Source organism: Prenolepis imparis, unplaced genomic scaffold, assembly GCF_030444845.1.
Source record: "Prenolepis imparis isolate NDT839.2.m4 unplaced genomic scaffold, iyPreImpa1.0 SCAF_1, whole genome shotgun sequence".
Classification (NCBI taxonomy): domain Eukaryota; kingdom Metazoa; phylum Arthropoda; class Insecta; order Hymenoptera; family Formicidae; genus Prenolepis; species Prenolepis imparis.
This window is the reverse complement of record NW_028141159.1, coordinates 7,888,350-7,904,675: the sequence shown is the minus strand read 5'-3', so window position 1 is coordinate 7,904,675 and position 16,326 is coordinate 7,888,350. Positions and strand designations below refer to the sequence as shown.

The 16,326-nt window shown below is 39.9% G+C and overlaps 1 protein-coding gene across 5 annotated transcripts in view; it reads left to right on the top strand.

Annotated features, from left to right (window-relative positions):
- Positions 1-1,975: 1,975 nt before the first annotated feature.
- Positions 1,976-16,326, top strand: part of Kn (EBF transcription factor knot) — an 80,193-nt gene continuing 65,842 nt past the window's right edge. For all 5 annotated transcript variants that reach the window (XM_083052985.1, XM_083052993.1, XM_083052968.1 and 2 more), the window contains exons 1-3: positions 1,976-3,068; positions 8,833-8,986; positions 13,091-13,154. In XM_083052985.1, the coding sequence (XP_082909111.1) occupies positions 2,998-3,068; positions 8,833-8,986; positions 13,091-13,154 (289 nt within the window). In that variant the 5' untranslated portion in view covers positions 1,976-2,997. The remainder of the gene's footprint in view (positions 3,069-8,832; positions 8,987-13,090; positions 13,155-16,326) is intronic.

Genomic DNA, 16,326 nt, shown 5'->3' with positions numbered 1-16,326 from the left:
AAAGATGTAGTTCACGGTTGAAGTGGAAAGAAGGGAGAAGAGCCAAATTACCCGGCACAGAACACATTATCTCCACTTGATAGGCCCCATACCCTCAAAGCAGTGGCTCTCCGATGTAAATTGTTCAAACAAGATTCGAGAAAAGAATAGATTTTCTTCAGGCTTTACACTAGTAAGAGGATTGCGAAACACTGCAAGTCTTTTCTTTCTTCTTTCCCTTCTAACTTCGCGATTGCCTTTATTTCCTCCATCACATAAATTTATTCAAACAAATTCTATAATTACTTTTTCGACCCAACTGCCAGTCGACTTGAGATTTATATACTCGATTACATAGTAACGCTTAATGTTTTTGTCGTTTACGTAAAATGTATATTATAATTTTTCGTAAAGTTTAATCTTTTTAAAATAAAATCAAATTTTTTAATATAAATTCTAACAAACTTACAAATATTTCTAAAAAATCAACAGATAACCAATAAATAATGATTAGATACTTCTGTCATATCAGAATATATTTTTTTAAATTGTAAGAAATTCTCTAAATAGATGATAAATAAGCAGCTCTCTATATTGAAATGAATATCAAGGCAAGAAAAAGAATTTGATAAAGTAAAAAATGAACAAATGTGTGTGAAAAAATTTCTTATTTCTACGATTTAATTAGCTAAGCAAATTGATATATACTGGTTGATCTATCAACAAGTAGAACGGGTGATCTACGATGCAGCGAAGAGAGAGTGAGTTTAACGCCAATAGAAATGGTATGTCAGTTGGTGATAAGGCTCGATAAATTCTTGAGGGAAAAGACCACAGATTTCTTCGTACTCTGATTATATCCTGGCAAAAACTGTGACAGAATGCGAGCACGAAACAAGATCTAGAATAAAAGATATTTTTGCAATATGCGGAACATCTAAATGTCATCGCGTTAAAATAAGATTTCAGCGAGATCAAGCTATGTATTACTTTCAGTCAAAGCAATCCAATTTTTTCGCTGCACAATATTTACATTATTTCAAATAAAAGCTATCTACAAAAATCACACTTTCTTAAGAAAGTAAATTATATAACTACAAAAAGTTATTTTCCAAAAATGTTCTACAATAGCAAAGTTTTACATAAAATTGTTCACATTTATACAATTTAGTTCATCGTTAAAAATAATATAATTAAAAATTGCGAGAAATTGTTCAATGTACTCTCGCTAAAAAATACTTTATTTATATATCTCACGAAAATCAATAAAAAATATGTCGTAAAGGACCCCGCACCAAATACGTATAATTTTGGCTTTCGGTGGAATTGGCTGCTTTTTTTTATATGTTGTAGCTTATGACTTGCTGAACAAAAGATGTAATACAAGTTACAGCTAGTCAAATACGAAAAACTTGGACTCTGCGAATTGTTTGACTGGCTGTAACTCAGTAACTATACAATATTTAGCTTTGAAACTATTACATCTTTTATTCAGCAAATCATAAGCTACAACACATAAAAAAATCAGCCAATTCCATCAAAAGTCAATATCCTATGTATTTGATGCGAGGTCTTTTCATCGAGAAAATTACATAAAATTTTAAAAAATATTTATTCAAGCAGCAGAAAATGCAATTTCTCGATATTTTTAAGGGGTTTAACTCCTAGATTTTTATTCCAAGGAACGGAGCGTCACAGTATCGACCTTGAGGGTAGTGCGGCTCGCACCAGAGTGACAGTCTCATGACGTTGCCGTAGCGGCGCCACAATCCTTGGTATCTGGAATGGGCGTCGAGATGGATACAAGCAGCTTCATCCATTGGTCGAGCAACTCGCAGTGGATTGGTGCAAGATACCAAATGGGTAAAACCACCCCAACGGTATGGTCGCTGCGCGGTGTTCGTTCTTGGCCGCGCCCATCGCTATCCTCAAAGCCCGACCCCACTGGGACCTGCTGGCACGCCGCTAGTGCCGGCCCTGACACATTCGACAAGCGGCTCCGTAACGGGAAACAACGTGCGACTGGGGACCTCGAAGGACCTCTCCGCTGGTCACGAGATACGCTTGAGACGTCTCGGCGACGACGATAATACGTGCCAGGGTGCCGCCGACGAGTGCTCAGATTATCACCGCTGCATACGTTCACGTGTCTCAACATATGTCATCATTGGGTACAAAAATCATAAGACAATTTCGAAGAAACCACCATCATAAAGACGATCGAAGAGAGGGTTGAAGACACAACACACGACATCCGTTACGAGACTCGCGAACATGCCGCACATCGTGTAGAAAGTGATAACAATCAGTGATAAAGATCCGCGACATTTCGCAAGAAGCAACGCGAACCGATAGAGAAAGAGAAGGAAGGACACGATTCTGCGCGAGCGAACGAGAACTGTCATCCAGTGAGAACAGTGCATTGTGAGACGCAACCCCTTAGTGCGCGCTCGTATCGCGAACTCGTGGCACGCACGTTTCGGACGCATGTGCATCGACACGCGGTCGGTGCGCCCGGTTTGACGGTGCAATCCGGAACGACGCGACACCGTCAGTGGTGAGCGGACATTCATGCACCGCCACGGGCTACCGGCCGCTGGCGTTCAAGTGATAACGATTCATGCACGCATCTAAAGAAACGTGGCACCGAACATATTCGCTCTGACGGAGAGACAACCAGTGGAGTCTCTCGCGGAAGCGCGAAGGGGTGGTGAAGGTTTCTGCAAAGAGTGGCAACGCGAAGGAGGAAGCCTGTTGCCCCAAGAGAGTCCCTACGGCCTCACCACGCGGTCCGACGAGTGGAGCAGTCTCCTGCCCAGCTCCACGATCGTGGGTGCTGGGGGGTCGGCATGGCTCGGACTCGGCGCCGGGGGTGGTACCGGGGCCACAACGGGAGGCGGAAGTCCCGTCGAGCTCGAGGGTCACTGGGGACGTAAACTGTACGGCGCGAGTGTGGCACCGCCACCCCCGCCGCCTCATCATCATCCACGAGCGCCGTTGGTTTTCGCGCCTCAAGATATGAGGCAGATATTGAAGGAGGAACCTGTACCACGTGCTTGGCCGCAGCCCGCGCTCGCCGACAACGGAACGTGAGTACATCAATATGTAATCTTTGCATTTGACAAAGAGTAATCGAGACATGTGTGAAATCTCAATCTAATCAGATGTACTTATCGCCAGACGTATAAAAAAATTCACGTTTATTGTTGAAAGTATACATTATATTAATTATTCCCTTTATTCAATTTTATTATGACAACCGAAAATATGCCTAATTGTATATTATTGTGAGGATATTTTTTGCGTGATATGTCTAAGTGATTTGACCCTTCTTTATTAAATTGCTCAATAACTTGAAAATGCGTGTGAGAAACATAACAGTTTTATATAATTTATCTTTTGCAATCTTTGCAAAATGAGAATTTAAAGAAAGGAAAAGATTTTACACACAATATAATTTCTACTAATTTCGTCAAAGAGCGAAATTACCTTCACGCGATAAAATTTTGTTGCTATCAATTTCTAAAATGTGATATTTATATTTTGAAACAGTATATAAACTATATTTGAAGACATATTGTGCATATTATATTTCTACTTCGTTATTTGCTCGTCAGAAGAAAACAAAGTACACATTGTATGACATTAAAATTGCTCCGCTTTTAATTTTTCATATATTATAATAATTAATCAAATCTCGTGATAACATAAAATATAGAAAAGTATTCATCTTTAATATAAACTGTGCAAATATAAGCGTGCTGCTGTTATGACAGTTTGCCGTCGGATCGCACGGCGAGCTATATCCCTTCGCAACCCCTAAAACTCGATATTCACTAAAATTGCGACAGTTTTAGATATATTTACCTCATTAACCAATCAGAGATCAATTTTATACAAATATACAAATTATAAATTTATCAAAGAAACGAATTAAAAAAGTGATTAAAAGAAATATGATTTTTAACGTTGTAATATAAAGCTCACTTTTTATCACTTATCAAAAAATCAGTAAAATGTAATTTTCTTCTTTTTTTCTCTCATCATAGAATGGTGAATTTATTTTTTAAATCTTTTTCTTTGCCATTATCATCGTTTTATAGATGATAACGCTGAAAATTGACAGCATAGCTACTGTTGCGTGCTATGAAAACAAATAGTCTCTTTATTTTCACGAGCATATCGTTTCAAATCGCGATGTACACGTTGCTGCGAACGATAAACCGTGCTTTATTGCAGTCTCGCTTAAAGGATTTGTACAACGTACAAACGACGAAGGCACAAATATCTACGACTACTCGGCAAGATAAACCGGGCGAGCCGGCGGATTCGCTAATCCAATAGCGGTTCTCTAACTAATCCCTTCCTCCAAGTACCGTGACACGAGGACCGACCGGAATCGAGTTAATGTAATTGAGAATTTTAGCGCCTTTTGCTCATCGCTTCATCTCGGACTTTCCCCGTACTTTCTCCCTCGTTTATCCAATCGTTCTTCCTGCCGGCAATCCTAAAGTCTCTTCAAGAAAGAAAGACAACTCTATTTCGCACTCGCGAAACTAAAGCGCGAATAATTTTATTATAGCTGCTCGCACTAGAGTATTATGTTACAAGACTGTTGAAAAATACAATTTTCAATTAATTATATTTGTATGTAATTATAAATTTAGTAAGTTTTAGAGAACTTCAAATTAATTTTATAATGTATATAATTAAATCACATAATTTTCATCAGAAGCATAACAAACATAATTAAGCGATTGATATTTTATATGACTCAAATTATTGAAAGATAAATAACAATAGGCGTCCAAATTTCAGAACATAATCTTTCTTTTTATTAAATTTAATTATATCAATGTTGCGGCAATCTAGATAAATTGCCTTACAAAAGTTTAAGAGTCGCAAAACGTTAAGCATCAACTTTCGCCTTCATGGAAACTCAAGCTGGAAAGTTTCGTTTCCTGCTACGAAGAACGGTTGTACCACACAACTGCGTTACATCGAAATCAACTAGAGAGAGAGAGAGAGAGAGAGAGAGAGAGAAGAGGTTTGCGAAATTGTTTTAAAACTCCCGCGAAACAGAGGCATAAACTCTCACGCTTTTTAAAAACCCCTAAAAAAAGTTTTCCACCTAATGAAGCAATAAACTACCGCACTCGACAGAAGGGACTGTCGTGTCGCGTAGTGGAAAAACGATGACTTCGCATATGAATCAGAGATAAAGAAAAAAAAATGAACGAGAGAAAAATTGCAATCGATCTTCGAAACGGTTAGTCGTCTGACAAATCTGGGGAAAGACATATCGTAGCACATATGTATGTATCGCTCTTTCAATATTAGTATACGTATGTTTGCATTTTATAAGATAAAAAATAAATGGTGTTTATATATTTATAAAAAATTATTATTAAATTACTAAATTATTATTATTAAAATTAAAATTAAATTATATAAAAATTATTATTAAATTATTAAATTTTATATTATATAATTATAATCTATATCCATAAATATATTTAATAATTTATATACTATCCGATTAAAATATGAATGCTTTAATATGAGTGCTTTAATTATTTTAGCTTAATTAAAATACACGAAAATTATTTATTATCGCAAACATTTTTACGCAAAATATTTGTAAAATATACATATTTATTTCGTGCGTCTATTAATAACTAATAGATCATTTTTACGCAGAAGAAACATTATGAAACGATGAAACATGCTAAATTGAACAACGCTCGCAGTAACGCGTGTGCTCATAGCAAATTACATTCGGATATATTACAAATTGCTCATTATCTCCGCGCGCATTATGAATCGCGTTGGGTGCGAGCGTAAACAGAGAGAGTGTGCTTCGGGTAAACTCGCAATAACTAATATAACGCCCGACGGTGCATATTACCCGCGGATTTATTGTAATTCTCTACGATTGCTTTATCCGTGAATTCGTAATCGTATCAGTGCGGGTTCGTATTATCCGCATATTTCATTCATAATGTACGGTCGCGCGCGAATAGCGTAGGTCGCATTTCGTGTATAAAGTATAAGCAATATCGATCATTTATCCGACAATTCGCCGCTCTCTCCAAATGCTTCGTCGGAGATTATGCTTCGTCATCGTTTAAATGTCGATTATACGTCGTTATATCCCGGCCTGGATGATTCCACAGATTTCACGGAAGCGAAAAAGCTCCATCGTATAATTTCCTAACACGATACATAAAGCGCAATTCTTCTCGTAATTTCATATCCGCACGGTTCGTAAATCGCGCGTATGTCTCGCCTTTACTCGCTTTTATTCGTCACATATAATCGTGCGAAATATTCGTGTAATAAGTTCACGCAGAATCTCCTCTCGCGATCGAGACGTTGCGTTATAAGAGTCGAAGAGAGTCGAATTATATCATTCAGCGTATTTTATGTATTTTTATTCGCGTATTTGAGTACACGTCGCGCTTCGGGATATCAGGATGTGCAAATCGAATCGAATCGCACGACATTTTAGTTAAAAGAATAATCATTGCGGTGGAATAGCGGCGGGGGATCGAATGATTCGCAGGTGCCCGAAACGAGCACCGGGGCGTTATCTGGCAGCCGAAAGTGCGCGGGTGGCAAATTGCACGCACGAATACAGTAAACGCGAATCGAGCCCGTAATTATCACCTCGGTGTCGGTCGGTAGGATGAGCAACACGCGCGCATCTATAAGCGCATAAAGCGCGTTATACTCGTGTATTCGTGCAACGTAACTCATAAACGTTTGAGCGTCCCGTGGCACTTTCAGTACGAGAAATAGCGCAAAAAACAGCTGTTTAAGGAACAAATATATCGATAAAAATGTAAACTTTTTTTGCTACGTTTGAAATTATGACGTTTAAAATTAGCAAATTGCGAATTTGCATTTTTTGCTTCCTTCTAAATTTACATGTTCCTCAAATAAGTCTGATTCGTTTGAAAATTGATGAAATATGGAGAATTGCATCTGCACACATTACAATTTTCAATTTTATTATCATTAAATTTTACAAAGCATTTTGACTCGTATTTTGGGATATATATATATATATATATATATACATCGATTTATCAAATAATTAGAAAATTTCTTTTAAAACATTTTTAATTATACAGCTTGTACCATTTTTTATCACTTTTTTCTCTCACATTTGATTATAATACATATAAAATTTTTAATAACTTGACCAAGATGACGTAGCACTTTTTTTTAATTGATATCAAAATATACAATTTAAATTTGAAAATTAATTCCTTCCTAAACTAATTTACGCGTAAGTTTTGCACGCACCGATAACCGCATACGCATTATTGTCATGTTAGAGAGATACAAACTGCATGCGTATGCGCGGTTTTCCGCAATCCTCGATAGTCGCCCCCGAAAAGGCGTGGTGGTGCATCGGTGCAGGGCGATAATATAACGGTACGGCGGAACGTGCCTACACGTTATAGAGGAATTGGTGCATGGCAAACGGGGCAAAATAATCGGACGTCGAGAGTTATGGGGCGCGAACCGGCGACCGGTTAATCAGCCACCGATAATTATCGACACGGGCAGTACATCACTCCCCTTCCTCTACGGAAACGCGTCCTCTCCCTTTGCCGTGATCCACCCCGTCGTTTCCGCCCGCACGTTCGTTCCCGAAAGCCCGCGACCGTTTCCACCCCCTGACCTGCCGGCGGCTCGGCATCCCACCACCTGGCGTGACAAACGCACCGCCGATACCATCATTTATTTCGCAAATGTGCTGCAAAACTGCCGCTATTCATTTTCGGTCCAGTCGATTCAGTTTTCCGCTCCGAGGGTCCGCCCTGATGGCTCTGTGCGCGCGGCTCTGTGCAGTCGTGCGATGGCTTTATCGTTTCGCGACGGCACGATCATGCACACACAGACCCCGGCGCCGATAATGCGATTTCTCGGCGGTGATTTTTAACCGCCGAGTGCAATAAACGTTCTACGGAAAAATCGAAAAATCCTTTAAATCCGCAATCATATTTACTATGGATCGACAACAATTCATTGCTGCAATCTGCGAAGGGTTTGACAGCCTATATTTTATTATTTAAAAAGAGAAGATTAACAGAATGAAACCAAAAGAGCTGCTTAGAGACTTACAATTAATAAATAATCATAAAATTGAGACTGTATAATAAATATTTTATAGCACGCATTTTAATTATTAACATCAGTATATGAAAGAATAAAGAGTAAAATGGCGATAAGGACCTCCGAGTATTACGAGATCTATTCGCATCGAGTGATACCGATATCCTAACGCGAACTAGGCAAAGTGCAACGAAAAGGGGACTTTCCGTGCCATTACTCAAAGATGGCATTGGAGTCCGGCGGCCTAATCTCGGCACATGAGACCTTAATGGGATTTTAAGGCGTCGAAGCCACCTGCGCGCTTCCCCACAGTCGACCTCGTTTGTCTTTCCTCTCTGCCAGTTTGGGCATTCTTATTGCGCTCAAAGACTGATACATCTATTCGACTTCACGGGAGAACATAACGTTTCACTTGACTTTAAGGACTGTCAAATTGTAAAAATTATTTGTGCGCTTGAAATAAAAATTAGTGTTATCTTTAGACCATACGTATAAATTGATTAATATAAAGAATCACAGATAGTATACATATTTGCATGTACATAAAAAAAACATCTATTACAAATTACATAATATAATATTAATCCCATTAGATTTAAAATTTTTTACTTTAAATTAACAATAACAAAATATGTTTTTCATGCCAAATATTTATATTCTAATGCAAAACGACAATTATAATCGAACGATAATCTGAAATGTTTTGTATCTGATTTGATTGAACAGGGTTGGCGTGGGCCGGGCGCATTTCGAGAAACAACCGCCGAGCAATCTGAGGAAAAGCAATTTTTTCCACTTCGTAATCGCACTTTACGATCGACATGGCCAACCGATCGAGATTGAGAGGACGTCGTTCATAGGTTTCGTCGAGAAAGATCAGGTAATGATTTCTGTTATATTCATTCTTCGCGCTTGGTTCTTTAAAACCTTCCACCAGTTTGATCCACGAGTGCTTGATCGACCGACAATCGCGGGATGCGAGTTACTGTCCTAAATCGCAACAGCGCAAAAAAAAATAATCGCACTTCGAAAAAAACTCGGAGAGAAGAACCCGATCTCTCGCGTCGAGACATTTTTCTTTCACGAAGGCGCGCGTCGATGGCGGCGAACGAGTTTGTGAGTACCTATACCGGTAGAAATGACGATAGAGCGACGATAGCGAGTGATAAGTTCGGAATTTCAATGCTTCGCCCTAACCGCTGCTCTCCCGGGAGGCCGGATGGAAAAAAGGAGAGGATGAGGCCCTTTATGACGCCGGGGAATATCGTGCAAGCGCGCGCGCGCGCGCTTATCTCGATAATTGCCGTTTCCATCGAGACCGCCGTCAAATATTAAACAGCAACGCCTACGCGTGTGTGTACGCGTATCGATAGTCGTCCGTATAGAATCCATAATCCGGCCTCTCTTTTCCGGCAATTAGTCGGACGAGCGAGAAATCCATCGTCCGCGTGAGAAATGAACGATCGCGATGCAGGGATCGGTCACGCGAAGCGCGAATGACCTACGAATAATAAAGAGGCGCCCTTAGAGGGTCTCATCGTACCTTCGATCGGAGATTACGCTTTGACGAGCGTTTGTTAACCGAGCACCCGGCGAGAAATATCGGCCTTTACGAGAAATTACCGTAATTGCCGACGATACAGTCTATACAGCTAATTATATAACAATGAATTTTTTTTTCTGTCATATACGCTTATATATTTTATGACGCGATACGCGTTATATGTATGTATAATATATATACGAAAGGGCATTTTGCTCGTATATCTTTAAGACCTTTCACGTCATGGCTATGAAACGCGACGAAGCTATTTTTTACGCTCAATTTCGCTGTCCTGGATACCACAAGTCAGCTCAGAAACAGTGCTGTTATAGAGATAATATTTGAAATGATTATTCCGCTTCGTCTCATTATACATTAATTTCGTAAATTATAATTATATAACATTGATTTTATAAATTATAATACAATTATAATCGTATCAAATTTTACCTCTAAATTGCGCGGATTTTAGACACATAGTAATTGAAACACATAAATTGTGACTCTATGTAGAATTATCGCGGGAAAAACGATCGCAACCCCGAAAGAGAATCTCTCTCAAACGGGACGCGATTCGTCATCGTTAGAGCTCCACTTTCTATTGGTCAATTAGTAAAGCTGTTTAAGGAGAAGTTAACTGCCGCCGCGCGACGCAGCATCCATTCTTGCGCAAGAGAAATCGTTACGTCGAGAGATCTCTCGCGGATTTGCACAAGTATACACATCTCCGGTATGCGCAAAACAACCAGCATACAGCGCGCTTTATGGCATTACATCGATCGATCGGATCTACATTAAATGCAATACGTAGCGTGACATGTATTAGTGCACGCTATCGTATGTATATGTACCAAACAACCGACCGAAATCCAGATGCACGACACGAGGACGAGCCAAGGTCCACGCGCGTATAAATTATCGAAATGTAATCCCGGCCGTAACCTCTGAAATTCTGGCAAGTCCCGTATAACGACGATGCTCTGTCGGAAGTCCCTCTCTCGTGTCTCTCTCTCTCTCTCTTCATCTCTGTGCCTTTCTCTTTCTCTTTCTCTATACCCTAAGGTAACGAGGTATACTCCCCCTAATAAATCTATCCGCCATAAATCGTTGGCTAATTCGACAGGAAGGCGTATAGATCGCGTTCTCGGATGTAGGATTTAAGAATGTAACAAAGCGCGACTTCCGATTCAAAAGGTTGTGAAGTTGGGCAAATCGAATTGGATTCCATCAATTTGTAATGTGCATGAAAAGACAAAATAATTTAATATTTAATATTTTAATATTATATGTAATATGAAAAAATAATTAGAAATTATATGCTACATTATAATAATACTCCTAATATTTGTGATCCAAAAAATTTCTCGCAATCAATTCGATGATATAATATATATTGAAATTCTATTCCTGATATAAATTTTGAATTTAAATTATTGCAATATTGGATTCGCAAAAAGTTTATACATAAAACGAATATTAATATTCTCTTCTTATTCTTGGCACTGTTCTTTTCAACATCTGTCGCTTCATCTTTCCACAAATCTATAACGTTCTCGCTCATTCCTCTCTCCTCTCCTATTCTGACCTTATAATACATGCATAATTTATGTTGTCGGGACAGTTGCATCGTTGGCCTCCCTATTAATTAGGGTCATGCACCGCGGACATGCATCAACCCCGTGCCGAGTTCGTACCTCGAACCGCACACCTCCGGCCCATCGCCGATCTTAATCGGAATTGTGTGTTTTACTACGGTTATAGTGTAGAAATATTTCCGTCAAGAGCTGATGTGCTACATCTTAACGTGTGATTCCTTTTTAAAAATGAAAGAAAATTAAAATAGCTATGAACAAAATACTAAAATGTAAAAATATAGCACATGTTTATGCCGAAGATATTAATAATTAAATTAAGATTATTAATAATTATTTATAGCGCTCTAGAATTAACTCATAAAAATTTCAAGAGTATGTTCTACCTTTATTTACTGTAAGAATTAAAATAACAATATACACATCACAATTGACATATGAAATTTGTGCGTAAGTGATGTTAAAATGATCGCTTGTCACGAACGACAATATACAAGCAAGTGAATTGAGATCTCGCTAAACTCGATGCAACCCGACCGATGAAAAAAAAATGACTCTAGACTAGATAAATACCTAGCGTTTTCCCGTTCCGTCCGCTTTTTGCCCGCTTTAATTAAAAAGTAGTCGAAGAGAGAGCTAGCTCGACCTATCCGCGTGTATATCTGATTAACGTCCGTCCGTCGTGCGCGCCGGACGAATTTAGAGATTAATGGTTGCGACGAACACTGACGACAGGAAAGAGCTTAATGCGTGCCATGCGCTCGGACCGTGCGATCGTGCCGCGCGCGCGACGGAAAAAAGGGAAGAAAGACGTCGCCGGTCAGACGCCGATCAGCGAACTAGTAGGGCCGATTATCCGATGATGCGGACCCGAATGTGAGCGGGGAGAGGGGAATATTTCGTTAGAAAAATGATCACTTCTCTCGTTCGTTCGCCGAGAAATCTTGTGATGGATTTATGCGGTGTTCTTATTCGCGTCTCTACTATTCTCGGGCTTAAGCTGATAAGCTATAATCTTGATATCTCTCCTACGGAACTCATCGAAATAGAGCGACTGATACAGTCGGGTCGGAAATATAAGGGAGTTAAAAAAATATGAGATTGTATGTATATGAGAATAAATATACATATTTATTATCCATATAACTTTAAAGATGGCAATTAACGTATCATATTAATTAATTCATCTCAAAAAAAAATTATACAATTTATAAAAAGTTAACGCGATCTATTAGAGAAAAATTCTAGATAATTTAGTAACATCGCGCCTCTGCGCGGACAGAAGAATAACAACATGACAAAGTTTTACTACACATCTATGCGCGTAATTACGTTAATTTGACGTAGAATCGATCGGACTGCCAACGTTTATTCTCGAAGCGAAAGGTCGTATGCACGACTAAAAGTCGTGGTTGTGGCGTGGAGAGAAGAGGGAGGGAAGGGAGAGAGGTACAGACGTGGGTGTACCAGCGACCGACCATGATGTTCCGGGGGTTGGTAGTTGAAAATGCATTACCGCGGTCGCGGCATATGGCACGATGCACGCATGACTCGTCAACGGGGCAGGATGATAATTATGCATCGCACGCCATACGTAATGGCATGGCTCTTACCGGCGCATCAAGAAATTAATAATTAGCGTGAGGTGGAGCAGACTGGGCACACACAGGCGTTGCGTCACGATGCACTTAATTAAAATAGAGCGGAGCGCGAAGAACGCGAGACCGATAACCACTGTAAGCTGCGTGTGTTAGAATTTGTGTGTATACATAATTTAAAAATACAATCGATACGTTAATACAATTCGTATTATTTATACGTATTATATATTGTGTGTCTCTTTTTACAGGAGTCTGAAGGCCAGAAAACAAACAACGGTATCCAGTACAGTCTACATCTACTCTATTCCAACGGTGAGTAGCAAAAATAATCTTTAGGATTTAAATAATAAAAATAGTTTATTGATTAATTGTTTAAACGTCATTCAAAATTAATTTCAATCATCTCAACAAAGTAAAATCAATTTTACAAGTTTGTTTTTTAGTGCTTTTGGTTCAATAATTAATGCGCGTACGTTTATATTAAATATGAACATTTTTCGATAAAACAAGAAACACATGTGAATAAATATTTCCAAAATACATTTATTCGAAAAGGTATCATGACCAGATAGAGTCTCGAATTGATATCAGCAAATGCGTATTCGTGGGCCTAAGGGAGGGATACGTAATAACCCCATCCACAGCGATGATGGGCCATCGACATTCCATATGGACACCCGGTCTCTTAAGGCCACTAAAAAGCTCAGGGACTTTTGAAGCCTGGCCACAACAGAGACATATTTTACGTCACTGGCCCAAGCGTGGCAAAAAAAGGTCCAGCTTCCGCGTCGAAGAAACGCACGAATGTGCGCGCGAGAATGGCAGAGCGGAAAGAGAGCAGAAAAAGCGAAACAGTTTGAAGGTGGTCCGACCAGCAGACCCCCGAAAAACGTCCTCGTATTACGAATATATTAAAAAGTCGCGAGGCGCTATACATCTGCAGGTCCCCGACCCTACAGTTTTTCGCTCCATATATATGCCACGACCTAACGTCAACAAACCACGGTCATCTCTCTATTCCTTGTTCTTGCCGTCGTTCCGTTTCATCGCCGCTATGAAATCACCCTTTATCTACCTTTCTCGTGCGTTTTTCCTTTTTCCGGGACTTAAACTACAGGGCACCCTTATCCCTCTCTTCCGTTGCCGGGGCCCGATCAATCAATGCAAGATTTTTGCGTCGACCGAGGCTCGACTGAGGGACCGCGCTCCCATCTATGGGCACTAAAACGTGTCGTCAACATCGCGAACAAGAAACAACTAACTGTTGCAAACTAAGAAATACCAATGCGCGTCTCTCAGCCGAGTTTTTCGTCTCTCTCGCGCGTTTCTTCACAATATTCCGGTTACCGCTCTCGGTCTCGCGTATTCGCCCATATTCTCTACACGAGAGTACGTGCTCTCATCTATTTGCGTCCTTGCCTCTCCTTATCATTATGCAATTTTGTCTCTGCTTTCTATCAAACGCGATGCTATTCGTATCTGGGTCTTGTCGACAGCCGGCTTTGCGTATCAGAATCCTTATCGACGAACATAAAAAATGTTCAGAAGCAAATTGGAAGAACATTGTGTGTGCTGTATTCACAAATCTATTTTAAGAAATGTGTTTTTTGTTGCCAGTTCTTTAGAAATATAAAGGATGATTCCCATTGCTCTTTTTGTTTTTAGCAAAATTAAAAAAAAAATTTGATAAATGTATTAACCAATTTCTCATTTAAAAGTTTATTAAATAACAATTATATATCTAGAAAAAAGAAGTAGTCCGTGCATAATCGAATATTGGAATATAAAAATATTCATTATACTACTTGCAAAAAAATCTTCAAAAAAAAAACATTTTTACAAAAATTACTTGCTTCTATCAAACACAATGATGATGTAACGAAGTTTATACATTATCGCACGCGAGTAGTATACACTACTAGCCATGCTTTTTACAATCGATCGATACATCTGTGCGGCTCTGATTTATGCGCTGTAGATCGGACTGTCGTGTCGTTTATAAAAGTTTCATGCACGAAATACTTTGCCACGTGCACACGCGAACGAATGTTATGCCCTGGAGACAAATTGGATCGCGGACATGCCTCGTCTCTCCACGTCCACGTCCACCGTTACACTGGCAGATCCACATCAGGTGTTCCCGTGCACGTCATGGCATCACCGATCGCTTCGCGCGCGACCAGGCAATAAATCTATAATTAAATAATAAATAAGGAGCGTTCCTTACGGTTCGAGTGACGACGGGCTCTCGCCCATATCGGGTTCTACTTCTTTTTGTCATCGCTCGTTCCTCCTGCGCGCTCCGCTTTTCTCGTCATTCTTCTCTTCCTTGTCTACATAGTCTACCCTCTTCTTGCACGCTTCTCGTGCCATCGTCTCGCACACACGAGCGATAAGAAACGTACAACACATATTCGGAGAATAGAGACAAAGATGAAACACACGATTTTGTACCCGGCGGAATATAACGCGGTGCATAATAAAAGCGCCGCTGATCAAGGATCGCTGATCAGAATGATATAATGGGCGGTGTTTGCTTTTTCGAGAAGATCGTTCTTGCCCCCTTCGAACCTGGTCGCCTAGTTATGCTAATGTCAACCGACCTAGACTTATTTGCCTCCACTCACAGCGGGACATGGCACGCGAGTCATCTTTCTTATTCAGTGTGTTTTTCATCGCTTACTTTTATCGTCGTCGCTGCGAATCGCCAAGTGTCGCGCCGCTGGCGATAAGATTGACACGCGGCATTCCGCGCGCTTATAATTACATTCCAAGTCCTTTAACCGATGCAAAGTGAATCAATTTATAAAAAAAAAACATTATTCTCGTTTCTCCATTTTTATAACATTGTCCTCATTATATTAAATGCTCTAAGGATTGATGCTCAGTGTATTAATTCTTAGAAAACTTTGACGGTTAATCCTAAAGATATGTAATTATAAAAAAGAAAACAGTGATTATCACCTCGTAAGAGATGTCATTTCGTGAATCGTAATTTCTTTGAATTTTTTATCATAAATTATATTACATCTGCAAAAAATATCTAATTTATATTTCCGTGTTGGATCGTTACTGATTAGAACACTTGTAGCAGAGAAAGCCAGATATTCCGGCGGAAGCTCGCAGCAGTTATTCGGTCAGTTTAGCGTCGACCCGTATTTGCAAATCCTGACATGGCCACGGATACGGTAAACCGGTCGACTGCGTACGTAACTTCCGGTAAAGCCGCGACGGTTTCTCGAGGTAATTTGTGAGCTAGTTTCGAGCAGAGTATCGTAATCCGCAATAACGTTATGCGGCGGTGAGCCCGAACCTGGGCGCCCGGGTCTGGGAGTCTTATGTCGGGATTACTTGGCTTACCGGGCACGCGAAGCCGGAAGCCACGGGGGTGTCTGTCCGAAATACACCCCGGGATTACCCGGGACTCCCCCAGGAAGGAAGGAACAGTTTCGAAAACTTGCAACGCCGAGACGTATACATTGTA